Here is a 25,346-nt window from a genome sequence, read left to right as displayed (position 1 = left end):
CTTAGATGTACAAAAAAAAGTCGTTTAATTTCACTTTGTTGTTCTTAGTTAATGTAAGCATGTTACTCTAAATACCTAGGTTAAATTCTCTAGCACCTAGTTAAATTTCTGGACGTATTCTTCCTTCTGGGAAGAGTACATGCCTGGAGAAGTACATGAAATTTTCCAGATGTTGTCAAAATAATGTAGGAGTTTCAGTGGTGCTTTGGCTGGCATTGTTTAGGAAGTGAAACACAGCTGTTTAGGTGAAGAAAAAATGAATGAATGGGTCAGGATGCCTTCATTTCACCAGAGTAAAGAGCCTAGCTTTGACAGAAGTGCCTCTTCAAAAAATGCCAGTGAAAAATAAGCAAAGCCAGATTCTGCTTCGAAAACCCCAGAAACAAACCTTTGAAAGCCCTGAGGTCTGGAACCTAAGCATATGTCTCTCCTCCCTCTGTGAACATCAATGACCTGAATTCCTACAGCCAAATATTCCTGAGCCTTTGGGGGAAATTCTGGAACTGTCTCCTTCTAAGTGCTTTCTGTTTTATTTGCAAGGTCTGTTGGCAAATGCCGTTTGGGTCCCTGGCGAGCCCTGACTCCAGAGGCCCTTCTGTCTTGCAGGGCAAGCACAAGCTGCATGTGGACACGGGACTGGAAGGTGACTGGTGTGGCCTCATCCCCATCGGGAACTCCTGCGAGAGCGTGACCACGACGGGCCTCAAGTGGAACCTCAGTAAGTCAGACACCTCCGGGACGGTGGGTTTGACATTATCCTAACCACACATTTACACCAGCCTCACCAGTGCTGAAGGTTCTTGTGTGTTTGAAGGTGGAACAAGGCATTGAATCCCTGCCAGGCCATTTTTTTCTAGAAATGAAGTTTAAAAAAAAAAAAAAGAGAGAAATGTATTTAAACCTGAGATATCACAGGCCAAAATGCGTTTTCCATTTGGGAGTCATTGTGCTGGTTAAATAGAACATTTGTTGAGGTCATGATACATTACCATCTTGATACATTGCCCTCCAGGGAGGGGAAGCTGTGAGTCCCTAAACTCCTGGTTATAAGCTATAAAGTTACAACAGACAAATAATAATGTGATACAGATTATTAAAGCTACATCACTTCCCCTGAACCACTTCATGTATATTGTCTATTTGTCGACTCTGAATGTGTAGATCTTCTTCTTATTTTGAAGTGGGAAAAGGTGCATTTGATCTACAACAGGGACATTTATCTTGACCAAAAAAACCTGAAACCATCTTTATCCTCCTGCCCCCTCCTCCCACACTGGGTCATTCAGGATGTATTTACTCAGGAAAATAATGGGATATCTTAGATAAAGGTTCATTAAAACTTAAGGGAAGAAAAGCAATAATTGAGATACTTTTTTGGTAAATCTTGCAGTCTGATTTACATGGCCAGACCTTAGAACCATCGCATGTAGAAAAGGCACGTGGTGCTCACAGTTTGCAGTGCAGTGCCCTCATTGACTAGTAATTAATCTGAGGTTGACCCACTGTGCCAGCCAGCAGCAGGTGTGCTAGTCTAGGGAGTGTCTTGTTCCACTGGGGTATTGAGCACGTGCAGTTAAGGAGGTGATAGGCATTAGTAGGTCACTAACGATAAAAGATATAAATATGGCATTAATTTCAAGATGTGAGAGACTTGTCAGGTGACTTGTCTGACTAGTGATTTTAAGAGCTGATGTGGACCTATGGGGTTTTTTATTACACTTAATTCAGTCCTTTTTTTTTCTTTTTCTGGGAGATAAAAAAGTATTTAAGTGACTGTTTTCTACTTGCTTCATGTTAACATGACACCACCATCTCTGCTTCTCCCAGTCCTTGTTGCTGTCTGTTTCCAAGAGGAAACCTCAGACCTTTACACTGTTTTCCTTAGTTTTGTGTCTACTGCACCCCATTACAGGCTACACTTTCAGTCTCAGTATTCATGTTTGTCACAGGTCATAGTTCCTTCATTTATTTCTCTGCATTATCATCACAGATATATAAGAACAAAAATGATCTGGTCTTCCTTGAAGATGTTCAATCTATGTGAGCTGCCAAGGTCATTACAACCTGAAATTGCTCTTGTGCCCAGGTAACTAGAGCTAACCTTTACTCATCCAAATACAGACTTTGAATCAGGTAATTGTTCAGATGACACTGATAAAACAAATTAAAGTGTAGCTGCATCCCCCAAAAGGGAAACCAATATCTCAGATACAGCACGTGATTAGTTGTGCCTTGGTTGGGTTTCTTCCCTAATAAATAAGCCTTGCATTCAGATAACTTAAGTTTGATATTAGCTTTCATTGTGTTCACAACTTCTGTGCTGCCTGTGGTTTTGCAGTTACTTTAAAAAATGTTAGTCCTCCAGTAGATTGTGGTGAAGAAGCAAAGGCTCACCTGGGAAGAAAAGGGAATGAGAAAATACCGAAGTATGACATGGATGTCAGCATTGCTGCTGATGGCTGGCAGTGGCAGAGCTTTCCCTGTTCATTTGTTAGTGGCACACACCTTCATAAACCTCAATGGATAAAATGGTTTGGTTATAAATTATTTTCATGAAAGAAATAGCATTTTTAAGGCGAACATGACATGAAAGACCCTTTTCTCCAGTTTGTTTTTTAATTAATAGAATATGACCAAACAAGTTGATTTTTTAAAAGTTGATTTTTTAAAAGTAATTTTTGAGTCCTCAAAATATTTGTTTTAAGTGTCTGGGTGATAAATTAATTCCAGAATTTTAGTTCTGTCTGAACAGTCAAAAACGATGTGTTAGGTGAGAGGAGAGCCCTCACTTTTGCAAACAATAATTTCCAGCAACTCAAAATGCAAATAACACTGCATTGCAAGAAGGAGCTGGCTTTGCATCAAGGTTTTTAATGTTTAATACTAATGTCTGTCTGAGCATATCTAAATTACTCTGCTGATTAAAATTTGTAAAACCTTCAAGGGGTAGTCAAATATTATCTGTGTCTACAGGTTCTGTCAAGAGACTTCATAGCCTCTGAATGGAAAAAGGCAGGGATAAATACCTAAGACAGAAGCTGTGTTGGGGTTGAGAGTAGGCTACCAGAGGTCTCATTTCAGTGGCTGAATTAGATAAACCTCAAATCTGTAAACTACTCTGCCAGCAGAGAAATAATGATATTGAATATTTTAATATTGCAGAATTCAGTATTTTTTGTGTGTCTGTGTGAAGATGCAACATTTATGCATGCTTTTATGCTTGCTTATCTTAGTTATTTGCTAGCACTTGGCACAAACAGAACTTTCATTTATTTTAGTTCTCATCTTATGGGTGAAAGAACTTGGAGAAGAAAGTGGAAAATTGATTAGAGAAAATATTTTTTATCCATACTTGCTATTGTGCAGCACACATTCAGAACACATTATAAACTTATTCTTTCCACTCCCAAAGGGATACAGATCTTTTCTCTATTAAAATCTGATTTACAGCCCAGGAATCAGGTAATGCTTTATCTGATTTGACTCACCTGGGTGCTTGCTGATAACAGCTCCCATGTCTAATAAATAAATAATGAAAAATCCAATAACGCCAGAACTACCCCGCATTCTTCATTAGGTCCTCAGTGATGCTTTCATGGAAGGTGCGTAAGAATGAAGGTAGAAATCACCTGCACTGTTCATCATAGAAGAGGTTGGAGGGTAATGGTAGGCTCTTCTAGGAAATGGTTCCTTTTCTAGGAAATTACTGTAGAAAATAATCTTGTCAACTAATTTACTCTTCATCCCTATGGCCTGTGATATGCTGTATGTCATACCTGTACTGAAAATGTCAGCATATCTATATAAACTGTGTATGCATGTGATTGTGCTTTCCAGCTAATTTTCATGCAAATTTGCTTGTTTAGGCAGGAAGTTAAATTGCTGTAAAATGCTACCATTCAAAAGACCACCACTGTCATTTCACTTCAAAAGGCAATAGCAATAGTAACAGGAGCAAGACCTTTCTCTAACTGTAGCAACAGAACATCCACTGACTACTAACTTCACAGGTAGATAAGCAGGATCCAAAATCTTTTTGATGCTGTTTACATTGGTAGTAAAATTGAAATATTTACACTATTTTTTTCACTGTTTTATGTCATTCGGGTTTTGTTGACATTGCATTGTGAATGGAACAAAAAGATTACAAAAGCGGTGGGGTTTTATGTCTTAGGAGAAATGCAGAGTCAAAAAGACAAAAGAAAATTAGTAACTCTCTCCTTAAAAAAAGCCAGAGGGTGAGGGACTGTTCTGGAAAAGTCTGTAAATTAAGATGGACAAGGTATCTGTGCACTATTGAAGCAACTTGTATAAGCACTCTGTAACCTGTTTCATAACTGAAATAATTTATATGGCACATTTTGCTGCCCCAGTTCATTCTGACTGAGGCAAACTAAGCGGCGTGCCCGGGAGTAGCTCTGTTTCCAGTGGTGGAGTAAAAAGCTTCACAGCTGGATTCGCCTCTCCTCTGCTTTCCTCTCCTTCAATCCCTTCGCATGTTCTTCGCTGGTAGAAGACTCCCCGTCCATCAACTGGGTTCTATCTTCAGAGCTTCAGTGATGTATTTTTTCCCTTACTACAGCTCTAAGACCCTGGGTAAGGCAGGATGACAGAAATGATGCTGCTGCTCCCAAAGCTTCAGGCGTTTTTGACCTTTTGTGAGCTATTTGCCTGCAGTAGTGCTGCTGTCTGCCTTCCAGGGTCACATCATTTATTACGAGGTGACGCCTGCTGAAATACTTTTCCAATAAAGCAGATGTTCTGATGGTGGCAGCCTGGCATCCCACTGGTTTACTGCAAGTCAGCAAAAGCAACGAGGGCATTGCTTAGCATTGCATGAAATTATTTCGAACCAAAAAGACCATTTGGCATACATTAAAGGACTGATGAACACAGAGCTCAGTTGTGCTGGGCCCCTAAAGCTGTATTTGCATTTTTTCTTGAACAGCAGCTTGAAAACTCAGTCAAACTTTGTGAAGGTGCTTGAAACAGGGATTTGAAGGCATATGTTCAGTCCATCTCCACATATTTCAATGAATGTTTGGAATTAGTGGGAGGGAGATTTGGTTCCAGCTCTTCTTTAGCAGGGTAGCAGGGTCCTGGCTTTCAGTTGGAAAGGCTGCTTTAAGGTGATAAACAGGTATGCTCTTCCAGATGACACTGTTGGGGCAACATTACTGCTGTAGGACTCCACTTACGGGAAGATTCATGTGAGTACCTTAGTTCCGAACTAGCTCAAACCACTTCCTGCAGTAAGCTTAGCCCAGCTGGATGGCCATATTTAACGGGACACGGGGAATGTATATATGATCCTTCCATACAGGAGTAATAGGCAGTAACTGCAAGGAACAGGTAGAAGAAAAAAACCTGAGAGAGACTTCTCCAGCACAGCTGTGCACAGAGTGGATGGCTTTCCACAACCGAATACCATTGCAAAGTAAACTGGAGACATACATGTCAAGCTGCATTGCCGTGGCACATCATTGCAACTATGGAAACTAATTTTGGTATTAATATAGAGGTGAGAGGGTTGTCAAGAGAGCAAAATGTTGTTCTTTCCCTTGCATCCCCTCTGTTACCTCAGCCCCTCTTTTTGCTAATGGGAATGTGACCTGGAGGTATGAGGAAATAGGTGCTCTGCTTCAGCCCAGCTTTGGTGCCGATAATCTTCATCTCTCTGGTGGCAGTAGATTGGTGAGAATAGTAAAGTCACAGGAAAATCAAAAGCAACCTGCTGCTGCTGAAGGAGATGAGCTGTAAAGACGAAGCACCTTTCTGGGGACAAGAGAGATCTGCAGAGAGCCAGAGAGCTACCATTTAGGTTGGTGGGGGGCCAAAGTAGTTCCGTGGATTTCAGCGGTGGCTCTGAATTTTCATTGGTGGGTGTGGAGGCAGAATTTGTCCAAGAAAGAGACCTTTGAGTTTATACTGAAGACATTTAAACCTAAAGGCATTCTCATCAGTCAACCTGCCCATATGGATACTGGGAAATCATCTCATTTGGACAATGGCAGAGGCAAAGCTGAAACATAATGGTATACTTGAGTGAAAGTCAGTGAAAAATTGGACAGAGTACGAATGCTCATTTGTCATATCCCTTGCAAATATACTTTAATTGTTTTCGTATTTAAATGCCCAGAATCAGCCGTAATAAATGTAAATGTCACACTGCCGAGAGTTTTCCAAAAACAAGAAAGCTCTCTGAGGCACATGGTGAGTTATTGCCAGTTCCCAGCATCTCTGCAGAACCACAAAAGGGCAACGACCGGTAGGAGGACAAATCAATCATGTCTGGCTAGAGTCTCCCAGAATTAAAAAATGAGATGTGTTTTTCTGCAGTGACTCAGCTAATGAAGTGTGTGCTATTTAGATTTCTGGGGAGTTGTTCAAGTAGGTAGATGTTACCGTTAAGAATTGACTCCTCCTTTCCAATTTGTTTACGGACCTTTTAGTTCTGTTTATTTTTTGGTACATACTGCTGTTTGTTACTGATCTCTTCTCCACAAAAACATGACACTGAGGGAAATTATTTCCTCTGCAGTGATCCATTCCTGTACCTTAATGGCAGACAGTTCTGGCTATTCCCTCTACACTACAGTGTCTCAATTCTTCATTCGCTGCTCCCTTTGTAACCACTTTGCATGTTCTTTCTGAGAGGTTCCTACTCTCTCTCCCAGTTTTTGCTTCTAGATGTTTGTGGAAAAGAAGGGGTGGATTTTTCCTTGCTGTTATATGAAGTTTTGAAGGGGACAAAAGTCTGGTGGATATCATCACTGACTTTTGGTTTATGCTTCTAAAAAACTTATGTTTTGGCTGTGAGTTGTTTATGGAATCCTGGTGTGTAATTAATAAGCCGTTAACCACTGTAGTGAGTGCACTCCAGAACTATTAATTTTAGATGTACATACCAATTATAGACCACTAAGCAAATCTGTTGTTTTCAGGTGAGTTGGAAAATACAAATTTCTGATAGATGAGTACATGTCTTGCCACACAAGCAGTTGTGGGTTCTTCTGGGTGGTAAATACACATAGGGGAGTCAGGGCAACAGCAGGAAGGAGGAGAAAAAAGAGAGTGAGTCACAAAACTGGGATGTGAGGAGATCACATCTGGAGAGAAGAAAGGGCAGATAACATCAAAATGTGGGACGATACAGAGAGTAAGAAAATGAGAACAGAGGTGCTTTAAGTAGACAGTTGACATCTTCCCTTTTGAAGCACTGAATTGAGACCAAAAATTTCTCAGTCTTGTTATTTCTCTGCTGTTAGTAATCTCCCTTGTTTTCTGCTGCTGTCCAGGCATAACAACCTACTTCTACTGTCAGTAAACTGGTCAGCTCAAGTGATGCAGGCTTGTCCACAGGATCTGCCTGGGTATTAATCCAAGAGCAAAAGATGGCATTAGACATTTGATTTGAAAACAAGAAGGAAAACTCTTTACTTGCACTCTTATGGCTACCAATTCAAGACTCTGAAATTAGGGAAAAACAGAATTGGAGAAATAAAATTAAGTAGTGTTTTTGGATGTAATCATGCCTATAGGTTCAGGACACCGGCATCATTCAGTGTCCCAGGTGTATTCTCTGGGAATGAATCTGGAGCCGTAGCTGAAGGCACAGATGTCTACAAAGTCAGCCTCTTCCGCTGCAGAAACTGAGATACCTGGGAGGAATAAGGTGAAGTACTGCCGAAATGTGGGGTTTTCTTGTGGTTCAGGCAGTTGGTTGTCTGGCGTTTTTACTCTGTGCAAGTACCGTAGCTACTTGCAAGTTAGCCGTTCATTTCTCTTAGCACTTGAGCTGAGCTCTCAGCACCTTGACATGCCTCAGCGCTCTGCCTTGGTCCTGTAAAGTACAGGATACTACAAAACGAAAGCTGTGGTATCATCTTTAAGATACCCACTTCTGACGTTAATGTGTCTGTGCCTTTGCTCTGGAACAGTTTAACAGGTGCAATGGCATTATCAATTCTGTTGTAATGAGCAGCATAGGAGAAGCGCGTGAGAAATTTAATATGCATGCATTCAATGCAGTTTAAATCTATGCAGCAAATAAGGCATAAAGCCCTATGATGAATCAGGGCTCAAAGTGTGTCATTTAAGAGAATACTATTTACTGAAAGAGTCTGGCCTGCTTGGTTAATGTGGTTGTATTAAAATTAATTTTAATTAAAATTAAAAGATGAAAGCTAAAAAAACAGAATTAAAATTTCGCAGGTAATCTTCTCTCAAGTTCATGACTTTGCAGCCTTAGCATTTCTTAAGAGTCATCTTCCATGTATATTATATCCAAGTGAATGTGGGTCCATGTACTATTAACAGGTAATTGTATGTAGCATGGCGCATTGTATCAATACAAGTCTAGGTCAGTATGTGGTAGCTGAGTTTCCTGTGTTATCTATATTTTGAAGCTTTTCCTTGTATTTAATAAGAAAATATTGATAAAACCAATGAAACCTTTCAAAAAAGTCCAAATATTTTTAGTATACTTGAGGTGGGTGGTGATACATGTCATAAAACAAACAGTAAATCCAAATAAATGGGGGTGGAATAGATGTCAAGAGATCTTACAATCCATATAGCTTTCCTATGGCATCACTTCTGAAAAACCTAAAAAAAGGTTCCTCTTCTATAAACTTTCAGTGTTGGGGGATCCTTCATAACAGCTTCTTCAGAAAGTCTGCTCCAATTAGAATTTTTTTTTCCTTTCTGTGCTCTGCAGATACAATATGTGACAAATATATTCTCATGCTGTTAAGCAGTAGAACACAGCATTTATAATCTAATTGCCAATAAGAAATCTCAGAATTGTACATTTAGGTTTCCCAAGCGTAGGGCATAACTCTATAATTTACACAGGCACCAGCAATACCACTGTATCACCACTGATTGGCATGCCACTTAATGATGCTGTTTATAAGACAATTTTCTAATCAGCTGCATGAACACTCATCAGGAGCTTGCTTCTTGATTTAAAGCAGAGGAGTTGGAGAGAAAGATAGCGTTTGTTTTCCTTATAAAAACAAACTGAGAAAAAAGCAACTTCTGAAGAGAAATATCAGGGGTTTTTTTTTTCCATTTTATAAAATACTGACACAGGAATTTTTTTTTTTTTAAAGGCAAAACACAATTATAGAGAGCTTTGATATCATGAATCTGGATTATGCATTTAAAAGCTCAATGTAGAATTAAAAGCTGTGGCATGAATGAGTTGGTATTCTTCAGGGTATTTCCTTCATGTATTTTGAAATTGGATGATGATAGCTTAAACATTAACATTCTGGCTTTTAACAGGTGCTATATTTCCAGTCATCATTTAATAATGATTATGTGAATTGATATTGTAGATAGTCTGTTGGGTCTAGTCAGTTGAAGCTGAAGCACAGTCAGTTTTGCATTTGTTTCACATATCAAATTTTAGTTTTCATCCCAGTAAATTTAGCCAATCCTCTCTCTCACTCAAAGAGTTATTAATTATTCCTTGCCTTCTTCCTATTTCATTCTTTTGTTCTGCAATAGACAGAATAGCTTTAGTTTTAAAAATGTTATCTAAAACTTTATCACAGGAATAAGATGAGAGAGACTAAAAAGCTGATTCCTCCTCTCTAATGTTAACTTTTTAAAAAATAATCTAAAGAGAATCTATACCATGTGTTAAGCATATTTAAAATATTGCTGATTTCGTTGAATTTTTCTTAACTTCTACCCCTGTGAAAATATAAGGGCCATAATGTAATGAATATAATGTGAGCTGGGTCAAGTGTGTCTGGCATGGAAACAGTTCGTTATAGGATAAGGTTTTAACTAGATGAACTTCAGCTGACCCCCACAATTTCTGCTTAGCTTTGGTACACACAAATAAAGTACCTCTTCCAAATTTATCCCTAAGTAGTCATTGTAAAACCCTTGTAAACACCATACCTTGCCATCCTGTGGTCTGTATATCCAATGTATATTGAAGAATTCATGTTTTATGAAAACATGAGAGCTTAATACCAAGCTTGTGGAATTAATGGGAGAATTGCCCATTGACTTTAGTATTAGTATGTTAATTTGGAGGTGCCTCTGTGCTTTCCTTGACTGAACTAGAGTAATGTAAGCCCCTGATTCCTCAGAAGGTTCAGGCATCCATCTATTGTCATGCCTGTGACCAGTTCCATGGAATATAAAGGGATTATTCAGTGGGTAAAGTTAAACATATGCAGAAGTACTTACTACAAGTCAAACTCTGCAGTGGGAGATATAACCTTCAAAAATGCCTGAAATGGCTTTTCTGTATGTAAAATAAGGTGGTAGTGACTTTAATCTCAGTCTCCGGGGCTAGCTGTCAGTACTGGTTCCTATTTGAATATCTCTTCTCACTCACCAATGCTATAAAGCTCCCTTTTCTAGCTCTGCATACTTTTTATTTATTGCTGGTTGGCTGTAGTAATTTACATGAATTCCTCCTGATTTTACTGTTAAACGTCTGGACAAAATATGAGGACATGGTAAGACAAATGACTTTCAAATATTTCTCACATCTGGCTTCTTTACCTGTAGTTCAACAGATGTGGTTTCCTACCAATACAGCTGTCAGGTTGATGCATCAAGTAAATATTTCATATGAGAATTCTGGAAAAAAGGGTTCTGGAAACCTACCAGAATTTTTAAATAATCATAAAGTTTTCATTAAAATAGCCAAAAGCATTAGAATATGGTACATGTCTGCATAGTCGTAAGAGAACAAAACACCCTGGAGAGAGTGAATCAACCACAGTGGATTTGAATTGGTTTTTTTACAGTGCTAAAAATTTCCCAGGCTTTTGTGGCTTTGTCTGCCATACGTAAAGCAAGATTTTCAATCCACATTAAAACCGTGTATGCTGCCAATGCAAGGTGCTCACTGGGGAACAGGGAAAATTTTCCACATCCTCTTATGGGCTGGAATATATGAAATACTAACATCAACATAAATCTTAGTTGTACTAGAATAATTAAGTATTGTTTCTTTTTTATTTTAAAATATGAAGGGTTGCTGTGTTTACCTTTTAACATTCCAAAAGCCTGCAAACTGTTTTTTGGCAGGTGCAAATCAACAAATGCTGCCAATACTCTGAAAGACAGCTTTCTGTTGTGAGCTCATGTAGAGATTTATGTTGCTCATTTGCAAAAGGTTGATTGGTTCTTCAGAGCTTGTGCATGCCACTTTCTCTTCACTGCTGCCTTTTGTTACCCTGTGTGTTTATGTTAGTATAGTTCTGGAACAGGCCTGGACCATTTAAGACTTCTTGTGGATTTTTGGGAACTCTCCTGCTAGTAATTAATTTTACATTCCAAATATCTCAGACAAACATTGCTGTCAGTGAATGCTTAGATTAGCTTGTGTTCCTTTTTGTGCCTCCACAATTACTTTAGTGTCCCAGCTGAAGCCACCTCAGAAGAATTTTACTCACTGTAGTGAAATTCACTTTTTCCAGTTTATGCCATTCTGTAACTTCCCAGGATAACGATTCCCTGTATGTTTGTCCGTCTTGGTTTTACACACATTTCCTAAATTTCTCTGCCATTTTTGTGGTCTACCTCCTCTGATGCCATTTTCAACAAATCCTTCAGAAGTTACTAATAATGAAGGCAGTCTTTAAAACAAACAAACAAACAAACAAACATACAACAAAAAAACCCACTTCATCATCATCATGGCACAGCACCACTTGCTTAGTCAGTGGTAGCACACCAGGCTGGGCATCCAGCAGTAGGGCTGGAACACATCATTAGCTCTCATTTGTATATTGTCCCTCTTTTCCTGCTGGTTGTCTTGTTAACTCTTTGGGACAGGGACCGTCTACTACTCTGCGTCTGTAGAGTGCACCCTGTCCTGTCTAGTAGTCAGATACTATAGGGATAAACATAATTAATTGCATTTGGGAGATGACTTCTGGAGTTACAGTTGGAAGTTAATACCGTGGAATGATGCCTGATTTTAAATAAATGTATATTCTGTATGTGGTAAAGGCTGCATCTGCATTATTATATTCAGAAATTGCACTGTGGAAAGAGAAGAAAACCATTGTTAACATACAGTGCCATCTACAGAACAGGCTGTGCAGCCAGCGCTTCATACATTATATGGGTTTTTTTGGTTGGGGTTTTTTTGTTTGTTTCTTTCTTTTTTGTCACAGCACCATTGACTTTCATGGCTAGAAAGTGTATTAGAAGTTTTTAATGGATGACTGCAGAGTTGGAGGATAAGGATGAGCGTTCAAGAGTCCTGGGGCCTGGCTGAGCTCGTGCTGAAGTGCTGGGGTGCAGTTCCTGCTCTCTCAGCTGCTGCTGCTTGGGAAGTTGATTCCACCACCCAGGATACCCAAATGGGAGGTGTTTTGTGTGCTCACCCACTTCAGCTGTAACCTGCGATGTCTGTAGGCCAGGCTCCACCAACGACACCCATTACTAACTTTCTTTTAGAAGCCTAAATTGTTGGGGTTTGGTTTTTTTCTTAATACAACTATTTCTAGAAATGCTGCAACTGCAGCTAACTTTCCTAGCAAGTGCATGACCTACTACAGCGGTCTGACAGGCACACGGAGGTGGAAAAAAGGAGGGAAGGCACCAGAGAGGGAAAAAGTCCATCTGGGATCATGCTGTGAGCATTCGGTATAGTAAAGCACCCTTGTCAACTGTCGTCTCTGTTAAGACTCAGTTTAAATGTGGGGGAGAAGGGGAGATTGTCCTCTCATGTTGTTACCTAAGCATATGCTGTTGAGAAAACTGTTAAGTGGTGGTTGTGTGTTTGCATGATTCACTGGTTGGAATGACAGTGCTGGCATTGCAGGGAGAGTTGGATTTAATTCCCCAAATCTTCAGAGTGGTCTTCAGACAATTTGGTGCAGAAAGATGGATATTATAATGTTTTTAAAAAAGACAGAAAAGGTGACAGGACGCACAAATATCACTCCTTCCACTCTCAGGAATCCATTATTTATGTAATATAGCAAATTAAGTTATTGTACTCACTGCAGAACAAACTGTTGTCTGTCCTCTTTTGTCTAGCTTCTAAATGTTGGAAGTTACCTGACCTTTCAGCTGTTACTAGCTCAGGACCCACTGCTTGGCATCTTCAAATTAGTGGGGTTGAAAAAGAGAAACAGGAAGGGAGGGTTGAGAATGAATTCTGATATCCAGGGCAGATAAGAAATAATTTTCTGGCAGCTGATCTTGCAGAGGAGAAGGAGGAGGGGAAAGAAGAGAGGGGTCTTTGTGTTTTTTTTTTTATAGTTGGATGTGAAATTCAATGTGTTTAAAGTAGTAGCAGAGATAGACTAGCAGGCTGAGTATCTGAGACAGCTGAAGTTGTGTGTTAAATAGAGTTTATGAGACTACTCTGCCATTTCTCACCTGCACTGTCACAGTCAGTATGTGTGAGCGTGTAGGTTAGTGGGGGTGTATGTAAATAATAATTCTTCTTTATTTAAGAGATATTAAACCTGAAAAAGGACAGAGTGCTACAAAATGTGAAGGTAATTATGTAGTAGTTATCCTCAACATTTCCATCTTTAAAGTGGTTTTGAACCGCTTAAGTGTGGCAGTTACTACAGACTGTGATTAGATAAATGGATGCAAATGGTAATTGTAACTGATGAATGATGATGGCTTTATATGTTTATCATTATATACCATTGTAAACACTTTCTTCGTCAGCAACAATGGAGCCTGTAGGCAAAATGATGATGTATCGAATATGAATTCAAAGTGTAATATTTTAAAGAGTATACAGGGCCAATATTGTATGCTAGGATAACAACAGAGCTGTTACCTGAGTAACTGGTGAACTTTGCCATTGGTATCAACGGGCTGAGCACCAAACTTTTTCCATCTGGTGTTTGGGGCCTGAATACAAGTGCAGCTGGGAAGGTGGGTTGTGAGGAGAGAGCTTGGAAGTGCAGATGGGGAAGCTGAACACTGTTGAATGATGGCTTTGGGTGGGGAAGATCCGCTGTTCACAGAAAGAGGAGATGCCATTTCTCTTCTTTCTTCTATTGCTTCTCAATAGAAGAGAAGCTGCTGCCTTTCTTCCTAGCTTTCCAGTGTCCTGTCTCCTCAAGTTAAAGTCAGCCTTTGTGAATTTCTTCTGCCCTGTAGATTGTTATGGTCTATAAGACATTTACAGTGCAGTATTTGACAGCCACAGGAGTGAATGCTGTAAGAGCCATTCAGGACAAAACAAGTATGTTTGGATAATTGGAAGTTGATGGGAACAAGGAGACAAGCAAGGTTGTCCCTAGAAAAGCAGGGTGGGGTAAGAGATTCATATAATCTGAACGGTGCTATCAATCTATTTAATTTGTCACCTGCCATTTGCTAATTATTAATCACAATAACAACATTTGGTAGTTAGATTATTTTAAAGGGATTTTTATTGCAGCAGCTTGAGTTTAATAGCAGCTCTTTGTATATCCTACAATGCAAAAAGTAACGTGTGGTAATTAAATTACAGGCTAAGTCTTCGTTCTACATGAATTGGTCTATTCACTGAGGGAAAAATAAGCAGGATATTATTAAAGAAAAGCCCCAGATCATTAGCAGCCTCTTCTCCCTGCTCTGTTCCTTTACATCACTTCACCTGCAGTGCTGAAATCTGTCTGTGATTTTTTCCTATGGCATTGTGGAACTGACAATGAACTTTCCGTTTTTTCTGTCATGTGCCTGCCCTTGAGCTTGTATAAAAGAAGTGAATTAGGTTCTGTTTTGTTGACCTTTTAGATGCAAGGGAAATCGTAGTCCTGTTTGCTTACACATACAATAGCTGCCAGGCTATTGTCTGCATTAACCTTTGTGGAGCACCCTGATATGATTGTTACCCATACACCAGCAACACAGATGCCAGAGAGAATTGAGAAGGGATAAATTGGAGGTGCCATGCAAAACAGCTCAGCTAAAGACATTTTTCTCTTGCACCGAAGAAAAGGTATTCTGTATGTGTTTAACTACTTAGCTGGTCTGTGAGTCCTGTAATTTGCTTAGCCAAACAGAACTTCAAAACAGATGGTTTCTAAATTTGGGGAAAATAACCATTTCAGTGTTTTTTCCCTGTGCAGTCTGCAGTTATGCTTTAGTACCAAAATTATTTGAAAATTAAACTGGAAAATAAAATTGGGATCTTTACCAACTGAATACTGATTTCAGGAACATACAATTTTTACTATGTGTTAGGTTTTCATATGCACATTTAGACTAAGATTTGTTTATGCTCTGATTTAGTGTTTCTTGCTGCTTACTTACATAAACACTACCAAATCAGTCAGAGTCACCAGTGTATTTAGCTCCCAGCTGCATTTGCGAATAAAAGGAAGAATGACAAGTTCCCTCCTTTGCAGAGGAGGAAGTGGAGAAACATAAGGAAATAACTCATTGCACTTACATAGCACCTGCCATCAGCAATCTATGTAGGCGCTCTACCAAAAGTAAGTGCATTACCTTGTCTGAAAAACATTTTTTTGTTGTGAGAAACTGTTTCATTCCCAGTCTCTTCGTTGAGGAAACTGAGTCACAGAGCATTTGTCTGGTCTGAGATTGTAAATGAAGCTAATCAAAAGCTAGGAATCCTACTATCCTGGGCTTTGGGATTGTTTTTTATCCGGATAGGAGTAAGTTAGAATAAAGGAATTCATTGTTTGCTCCTTAGTATTTTTTGTAATATGTATTTAATATTATCATACATAGTTACTATTTCCAAAGAGTACCTACTAAAATTAAATTTAGAAATACCGCCTTTCTCTTAGAACATGTGGTCAACTGTTGGTCATTTTGTATGTGTCCATCCCTGAACATAAAGAAGTTGTATAGCTGTGAAAATTGAGTTAAATTCAGTTTCCCAGAAACTCATAATATTTGGTTTCCACTTTAACAGCCCTTTAACCGTTAGTTGTCAGTCTGAGAGCACCTGTGTACACTCAGATAACCTTTGAGATAACTCATTGCCCAAGAACTGAAATTATCTTGGGTTGGGGATTACTAGAGGGGAATGTTAGGGAAATTAGCCATTTGATTCAAGCCTTTGCTCCCTTCAAGCAAGCGTGCAGTGCAATGCCCAGCCAGACTCCACTGTGCAAGGCAGAGCTGTACTGTGGAACTCATTGCCACAGGATGCTGTGTGGACCACAGATGTAAATGGATTCAGGAAAAAAAAAAGACAAATTAAGGAGGAATGATCTAGTAAACACAGTCTCCACCTCAAGAAATCCCTAAGCTACAGGTCCTTTGAGGAAGGGTGTGCGGAGGGAAATACCATATTGCCCTGTCTTTAAAGTTCTTTCCTAAATACCCATTATGGACCATTGCCTGAGGCTCCTGTGTCAGTGTCCTGATCATAAACCCTGGAACGACAGCAGTGGCTGGTTTTGTGCTCTTTGACCCCTAGAGTCTGTAGCTCTTTTTCACAGAATCATTAAGGTTGGAAAGGACCTTTGGAGATCATCAAGTCCAAACATTAGCCCAACACCACCATGTCCCCTAAACCATGTCCTGAAGCACCACATCCACACGTTTTTTGGATACTTCCAGTGATGGTGACTCCACCACCTCCCTGGGGAGCCTGTTCCTGAGAGAGCAGCTATATTCTTCTTTTTGGCTTCCTCTTCCAAGCTGTTCTGTCCTCTGCCCAGATTAGGGACTCATCATTTCAGTTTAAATTGTCCTTTCTTGGACAGAAGACTAGAACTTCGCGCCGGTCTTCAGGAAGCGCTCCTCAGTACAATGTATCGCCTGTACCATGATGATAATATGTGTTTATCTCTGTTGGAAGCATCTAACCTGCCACATCTTTGTTAACATCTCTAGGCTCTTTCCACTAGCGCAGTATTGGGCTGCTGTAAAATACAGCCTTGGATTGCTTGCTAAATTGTCAAACTCAGTTGGCAACTGAGAGTGTGCATCAGCATTTTAATGGGCTTTGGCTGCAAAGTTTTCAGAGGAGGACTTCTGCTCCTGTATTGGAAAACCTGCTTTCTAGTTCGGGTTTCTAAAGGTGGCATTGTAGATTTGAAGGCGTCGATGGAGGTGGGTTTATGGGCCCAAAGCATGGAGTCTCAAGCAGCAAACGAGTTGACTTCCCTTCTTACTCTCTGCTGAGTTTTCAGAATTTTTAACAGCGAAAACGGCTTCCCTTGTTTGTTTTAGTTTGTTTTTTTAACAGAAAACTGCTATCAGTGTAGCTTCCCTTCGAGAGGTTGTGAAGTAAATACACGTGATGTAACAGGGTATGCAGCTACAAAAGCACCTAAAATCTTGAGCTGTAAGAGTAGAGGTATACGTAACTGAAAGCAACAACCATACTATGCCTTAGGAAGTTGATCTTCTGATAAATACTCTTGTTAAGCAGTGGTTACCAACCACAGGTGCATTCACAGCAGCTCACCTGACAGGTGGAAACTCTGTACCATTTTCCTTAAGCCCTCTTTGAGAAATAATTAAATTGAATTTGAGTTCTCTTCAAATTCAGCCTGTTTGTGTCTTCTCTGATGTATACAATCTCTGCTGGCTCAGAGGGAATGCTTTTGGGCAGGATATAGTTGTCAACAAGGCTTCTTTCTAGCCCATGTTGCTTTTAGAATTGTAGGTTTTATGTAAATCGGTTTTAGGACTGAAACTGCAGATTAGATGTTCCATGGGTTCCTTCTTGGCATGTTGCATCACTGACTTGAAAGGTAAAAACTACAGTATAATAACCACTTGATGGTGCTTTCTGAAGGCTGTAATGTCTCTTTATTTTGCTGCAGCTATGGTAGCAGCTGGCAGGAGCATAAGGTTGCAGGATTCTTACTGCAGTCATTCTAACTCTGTGGCTTTTATGCCACTACATAACATTTATATACAGGGTGATGGGAAAGGAGCATGAGTGAAACGTATTTGCATGTTGTAGTAACAGAATCCAACATTGATGAGTTATATGTTATTCTGGAAGAAATGCCACTTTGGAGGTTTAATCTGATGTTGTAATTTGCAGCTTGATTGGTTGTTCTTGTGATCATTGGCCTGTTTGACAACCTGTTTGTCTCGAACTGCCTTGCCATGAGTTCACATCTAAATCTGTAAAATATTTCAACTTCAGATTTAGAAAGGTAATTGAATTATGTGATAGGAAGAAAAATGTGTTATTTTTCACATCTTTCTAAAAGATCCTGGTATTTTAGCTCCTTGCCTCCAAGGAACAACAGGTGGATGATATCCTTCACAAATATATATCTAGCCATCACCACGCGAAAGAAAACCTTCTCTCTTCAGTGTGATTTTTCAATCAGATGCTTTGACTAAAGCATACAGAGCTAATGTAGAAAGTAATTGAAGTATTATCCAACAGAGGTGGTGAATTTTTCCCATATGCAGAAGACAAGTATTATGGATGTTAGTTTTGCACTTTTTTTTTGTCTTGTCTCTTGGGTCTGGAACCTGTGCAGCCTGTTCTCTGCAAGAAAAGACAAAAAGAGAAAGCAAAATAATAAAAAAAAAAGTTTCCTGTGGATGGAAGCATGTCTGTAAGTGGAGACAGGACTGACTTACATATATGGGATAGTGGATTCAGATTATCAGAGGCACTTCATCATACGGTAATCAGAGGAATATACCTTCAGTGTATTAATGTTAAATTTTGCTTTGAAGTAGCTCGTACCTTTTTTTGCTCACACTTCCTTAATTCTGGCAGAAAGCTTGTTCCCCAAAACTGAGTCCCTGAGGGTAAATATTAAATCATCCCAGGTGACCGGTAGAGCAGTGATGGACCTCGAGCAGGTACAGTCTCTAGTCCAAAAGTGGTGCTTTTGATATAACTTTGCCTTTTTGCAGTGTTATTTCATGTTGCACAAGCTGCACCATCCACATCCCATATTTGCCTGTTCTTTATGCCTCTGTAGCCTAAATTACTCTGTCTCCCCACCACTTAGGTATAATCCTATATTGGAAGAGAAACAGCCCATGACTTTAAAGTTACAAATGTGAATTGTTCTCAGTCTCATGTCCTGTGCCTTACAGAAAAGAAGGGAAACAGCAGTTCCTTTGTGGTAAGCCATGGCAGTGCTGTGCCTGGCAGGATAGTGAAAAGTTTTGGATTTCAGGAATCAAGTTGCCCCTGTTGGAAGAGTGATATGTAATGAGTGATGTGAAATAAGTGATTTTTTCCCATGTGATAAATTGAAAAGAAATTGATGGGAAGAGATGATGCAAAAGCTCCTGCCCCTTAATCAGCGTTTCAGCTAACATACGGTACTAGCAGGAAATTTCCAAGCTGCTGATTGTATTGCTTCACAAGAAGAAAAATCATCTCATTGCTTGAAAATGCAGTGTTTTGTCTTGGAAAGAAAAATGCATTAAATTGTGGTTCTTAGTATTTTAGACCTTCTGCCTTGTCATATCACGTTCGCTGGAGCTAGTAGAGGCTGATTCATAGAACTGTTTAGGTTGGAAAAGACCTTTAAGATCATCAGGTCCAACCGTTAAGCTAGTACTGCCAAGTCCACCACTAAACCATGTCTACATGTCTTTTTAAATACCTCCATGGATGGTGACTCAACCGCTTCCCTGGGCAGCCTGTCCCAGTGCTTGACAAGCCTTTCGGTGAAGAAATTTTTCCTAATTCAAATACATAGTTCCTGCCATAGCCTGGGGACAACACTTTAGTCTCCGCTGTCACTAATCTGGCTGGGAATGACAGTCGCAGTGATAATTATGTAGGAACTCCAGAGTCTCAGAGGCAAAGCAAAGCAGATTCTTCTCCATACAGAATTCACTTCTTGAACAACCAAAAGCAACAAATCAAATCCTCCTGTGTCTCACTGATGCAGGTCGCCTGATACAATCAGGTGACATTTTGTATCAAAGCAAAGCTAATTATTAGTAGAATTGTATTGCCTTGCATGTGTTAGTTTTGGAACACATACATATTCATTATTCTGTCTGCTCTTGAAAGACTTAGCAATTGGTTATTACAGTTAGATAATTACTAAATACATCCTGTTCTTCTGGAACTTGGATGAAATGCAGCCTCAGGAGCCAGCAGGGAATACTCAGCAAAACTGAGCTGTGCTAAATCAAAAACTGATGAGAAAGTGCTGCTTTCTGCAATGCACAATTTCACTTCAGAGCACGTTGGGCTGAGATGGTGTCGGGTTTTGTTCAGTGGTGTGGCGTGTGACTACGCTGTATTTCTTCCAAGCGAGTACCTGGGCAGCAGCATGTAATCCTACCTGATTGCCTCGTCCTTGGCTGCATGTAACATCATAACATGCAACATGCGATGTTCACAACAGATGCAAACCATTACAGATGCTCCCGATGTGAGGATGGTGGAAGATCTGAAAGAGGGGATAATGTATTTGAGTAATGGAACTGTCCATAGTTAAAATAGAAAAGACACAAACACTTCTTGGAACATCTTTTGTGTTTCCATGCATGTAGTCGGTCTTCAGGGGTTAGGACAATATTTCCCTGGGGAAATAGTCTATCTATGTCAGAACTGCCTAGATTAGGGGCAGGTTGTTCTTACCTTTCAATTCAGTTGGCTGGAATTTGGACCAAAATTGCAAACCAGGAAAAAGAGACTTCTGGAGACATCAGTGTGCCCTTTCCCATAATTACTAAAAAGTAATTAAGAAAAAAGAAATTACGTAATTACATATTAGTTCTGTTTTAAGGCTTGTTTGTCTCACAAACCAGTTGTACAGAATGTTACCAGCTTTTGGTTGGCTGTGTATTTTTAAGCCCTAAATGAGTAAATGCATGTGCAAACTGAGGTACAGTGAAATGTTGCCTATTAAAAACTGAACTGATAAAAACCTGTTCTAAAAGTAATAGACAATCAGCATGTTCTTTTATAGAGAAAAATCAATTTAAAAAGAAACAACTCTGAATATAATTAAACATCGTAACTCTGGTTTATGTGTGTTTAATAGGTATAATAATACTTACCTACTGTATCTCACTGGAGTCTTTTGAAGTTTAATTAATTACTGTTTATAAAAGTACACTGAAATCCTAAGATGAGAAGAAACTCCAAATAGGTTGTATTGTTGCTGTTATTTTATGAGCCATTTTGAGAGAAACCTGGTACTTCCACAGATCTAGAATGCATTTTAGCATTGTGTCACCATTTTACATTAACATAAAGTTAGTTTCTTGTTGTTTTCCTGAAGTTTTCCTCCTTTAGAATGAACACTTAAGGCTGTTGTTTGCCTAAAGCCCAAAATATGTATTTAAAGCAACTTTTAATGTTAGGTCAATACCATTTCTTCCCTAAACCTTTTTTTGGTTTAATTTCCTTTGAAATTGTCATGCATAAATCAGAAGTGCTTAAACAACTTGCAGCCAATCTCAATGACAGTATTACCACTATACGGCATAGTTTGACTTCATGTTATTCAGGGCGGCTTCTTAACTAGTGGGAAGACTTTTAAAAGTCTTGTGATAGATCTCAGTAGTTTATATTTCCTCACTAACAGCAAATGAGTCCATCAGCTTGTTGTTTTACAAAAGGAAGTCTTGCAGGAAAAATAAGCAAACAACCAGCTGCAGAGCCTCAGTCTTGAGTAGGAATGGCAATTTGAGGGGTGAGAGGATTCCCCAGAAAGGACGGCATCCCATCATTAGGTGTTTAAAGATGAACTATTCATCATTTCTGAACTAAGACCATATCTTTAGTTAACTAGAGAATCTAAAACCTTTGTGTCTCTCTGTCGGGGAGATGAGCAGGGATGTAAGACGGGCTGGCCTTGAAGTAGATGAGTGTATTTTGGCTTGTGTTGGGTAGATGCTCATTTTTCTTTGGGTTCACATTTGTGACGAAATATTGTTAAACCCATGAAATCCTTTTTAAGGCATCTAAATTTTTTTTTTTTTTCCCCTCTTTATAGCTACATTGAAGTAAGACAGTATCTGGATTAGGTTATATTGAAGGTTATTGTTTCATAAGTTAAATCAGTCCTACTCTTTTTTTTCTTAATGGACATCTCTACATTTTAATCTGGTTTTATTATGATTGCCATTACACAGAGAGTTTCATGTACACATCTTCAAAGAAATAACTCATCTAACTAATGATACTGACAAGTAATTTGTGTCGCAGATCTACAGTCTGAAGCAGGAGGAAGGACGTATCGCCAGAATTGGCCAGTTGAAGGCTTAGGAACTGCTGGGTGGCTCTGTCACCTCAGGAAAAGCTCTGATAATTCTTAATATTTACTAGGAGTTATGGAGGACCCTTCACTTTTAAGCCACACTCTCTTCAACACTGGCTTTTTCCCATGCCTCTTGAAGTTCTGAAATGGGAGAGGACACAGGCTTCATTATGTACAAAGTGTCTATCACTTGTGTGCTTTTTACGATCTGACGTCAACGTGAATATTATTGCCATGAATATCTGTGTTCTGGATAGTTGTTCCAATATTCTGTCTGGATTTGACCTCATAAGAAAAAGATTTTTTTTTTATTATACCCCTGTATTGGGTTTGCATGGCAAGGTTTTTGTAGCGGGGGGGCTGTAGGGGTGGCTTCTGTGAGAAGCTGCTAGAACCTAGCTGAAAAAGGGTGGGTCCCACCGGGCCAAAAGCCAGACCCACCACTGGCCAAGGCTGAGCCTGTCAGCGACGGTGGTGGTGCCTCTGGGGGAACAGAGTTAACAACTGCTGTGAAAAACAACAGTGGAGAGAGGAGTGAGAGCACCACTGGCCAAGGCTGAGCCTGTCAGCGACGGTGGTGGTGCCTCTGGGGGAACAGAGTTAACAACTGCTGTGAAAAACAACAGTGGAGAGAGGAGTGAGAGTATGTGAGAGCAGCAGCTCTGCAGACACCCAGGTCAGAGCAGCAGGAGGGGCAGGAGGGGCTCCAGGCACCGGAGCAGAGGTTCCCCGGCAGCCCGTGGTGAAAACCAGGGTGAGGCAGGATGTCCCCCTGCAGCCATGGAGCTCCACGCTGGAGCAGATCTCCACCTGCAGCCTGGGGAGGACCCCACACCAGAGCCGGTGGATGCCCAAAGGAGGCCATGACCCCATGGGAAGCCCACGCTGGAGTAGGCTCCTGGCAGGACCTGTGGAGAGAGGAGCCCAGGCTGGAGCAGGTTTTCTGGCAGGACTTGTGACCCCATGGGGGACCCACACTGGAGCAGTCTGTTCCTGAAGGACGGCATCCTGTGGCAGGGACCCAGGCTGGAGCAGTTCGTGAAGAACTGCAGCCCGTGGGAAAGATTCATGTTGAAGTTGGCGGGGGACTGTCTCCTGTGGGAGGGACCCCAGGCTGGAGAAGGAGAAGGGTGTGAGAAGTCCTCTCCATGAGGAGGAAGGAGCGGCAGAGGTAACATGTGATGAACTGACCACAACCCCCATTCCCCGTCCCCCTGCACCGCTCAGGGGGGAGGTGGAGAAAAGTCAGGCGTAAAGTTGAGCCTGGGAAGAAGGGAGGGGTTGGGGGAAGGTGTTTTAAGATTTGTTTTTATTTTTCTCTTTACCTTACTCTGATTTGGTTGGCAATAAATTAAATTAATTGTCTCCAAGTTGAGTCTTTTTTGCCTGTGATGGTAATCGGTGAGTGATTTCTCTCTGTCCTTATCTCGACCCACGAGCCTTTCATTACATTTTCTCTCCCCTGTCCAGCTGAGGAGGGGAGTGACAGAGCGGCTTTGGTGGGCACCTGGCCTCCAGCCATTAAAGGTTTCAATTATATTTTAGATTAGAAACATCATACTCCAGCAGATGGGGAACAGTGCTAGGAATCATTAGACTTGGGCATTTTCTCAGGTTTTGCTGGGTAACCCAGGGCCACTCCAAGCAAAACTTCTCTGTGCTTCATTTTCCCCACTTCAAAAACAGGAGGAATGCCGCTGGCGTCCTTTAAATGCTGCAAGATCTGCTGATGAAGGTTTCTGTGCAAAAGCTAATGGTGTTTTCCCTGACTGGGTCACTGGATGTGCTGTGTAACTGTGGGAGAAGACTGCACTCCATGTTGGTTTGCTTCTCTTCCCATCTTCTCACTGTCTTGGTTCCTTTAGTAGTTTTCTCAGGATGGGGATGATTAGGTGTTTTTTGTTTGGACAGTGCCCAGCACAATGAAGTCTGAAGACAACGGCTGGTAATTAAAACTGAATTTAGTAAGCTGACAGGATGGTTATGTTAATAGCCTGTAACAGGATGGTTATGTTAATAGCCTGTAAATCCCTCATGCACAGAACTGGATCGTTCTTAACTTGAATTATTGCACTTGTGGCATTTTGATCTTGCAGGTTTTCTCACTGTGTAGAATGCAAATTCTTGATTTTTAGGCAAGTTAGGATACTTTGAGAGAGAACACAATAGTCATTGGTCAGTTTTTGAAGTCCACTGATTTCCCAAAGTCAGTCTTAGATATTTGTTTCTCTGTTTGCCTTGCTAAATTTACAGACTCCTTTGCCTATTCAAGTGAAACTCTTAAGATCTTGTAACGAGACCACAGACAGCTAACTTGTTCTTTATTTACTCTACAGTGTCTGCATGGGCTGTACTTCCAATTCTGTATAACTTAAATGCTGGGGGGGCGGAAAAAAAGCCATTGAATATTTTAGGTTGCAGTTTTGGCTTTAGATGTATAGGAAAGATTGTTTCTGTTCACTTTATTTAAGCGTATAATGACTTTAAAATGCCTCTGTTCTCATCAGATTTAATGGCAGTGCTGCTGAAAGGCCCTTGCCAGCTATAGGGATTGGGATTTTAGCAATGCATTTTTAGAAGGGAGAAGATTAAGCCCATGAGATCTGCAGGCAGTAAAATTCTGAACAGACCATCAATCTCCACAGTCTAAAAGCTGCTCCTCTGGCCTTCGGCACCTCCGCACCTATAGGGCATGCGAAGGAGCCAGCTACGCAGTCCTCACCTGGCCCTATGGTTACGGGTGCTGGAGCGTTGTCCCAGCTGTTTCACTGCAGCAGCAATCAGTGCTGAGGACAGCCCGAGGTGTTTGAGAGAGGGATCTGAGCAGAGCTGCTGAACAGGTAAGAGGGTTTGCCTGTCTCCGGTCTCTGCTGCTTTTCCCCTGGTCTTTAAACTCCCCGCGATGCCCGCGGGTTTTCCTGAGGTGAAATGACCTATAAATAGATCAGACTCTTTGAAGATATGTTGTCTTATGTCAATCAAAAGGATAAAGACAAACTATCCTTACTACTAAAAATAATTGGAGAAGTGCCAGTGAGGAGCCAATTTAGAAAAATTATTGCGGTGAGACAGATCCCTACATAATTGATATTTGTTATGGACAGATTTATGGAGGTAGCTGTTACAATCCTATTAAGTACTTAGCTGAAGCACTTAGCTCAAGCACTTAGCTCTGTCACTTTTATTAGCACAGTTTTGCACACTCTT

At 40.4% G+C, this 25,346-nt stretch overlaps 1 protein-coding gene across 1 annotated transcript in view; it reads left to right on the top strand.

The window, feature by feature from the left end:
- The first annotated feature begins 552 nt into the window (after positions 1–552).
- Positions 553–25,346, top strand: part of TPK1 (thiamin pyrophosphokinase 1) — a 64,581-nt gene continuing 39,787 nt past the window's right edge. Inside the window, exon 1 of the mRNA XM_010290862.1 lies at positions 553–718. Coding sequence (XP_010289164.1) covers positions 553–718 — 166 coding nt within the window. The remainder of the gene's footprint in view (positions 719–25,346) is intronic.

The sequence above is a fragment of the Phaethon lepturus genome, unplaced genomic scaffold (assembly GCF_000687285.1).
Source record: "Phaethon lepturus isolate BGI_N335 unplaced genomic scaffold, ASM68728v1 scaffold15707, whole genome shotgun sequence".
Lineage (NCBI taxonomy): Eukaryota > Metazoa > Chordata > Aves > Phaethontiformes > Phaethontidae > Phaethon > Phaethon lepturus.
The sequence above is the reverse complement of the archived record's forward strand: the minus strand, read 5'-3'. Positions and strand labels throughout refer to the sequence as shown.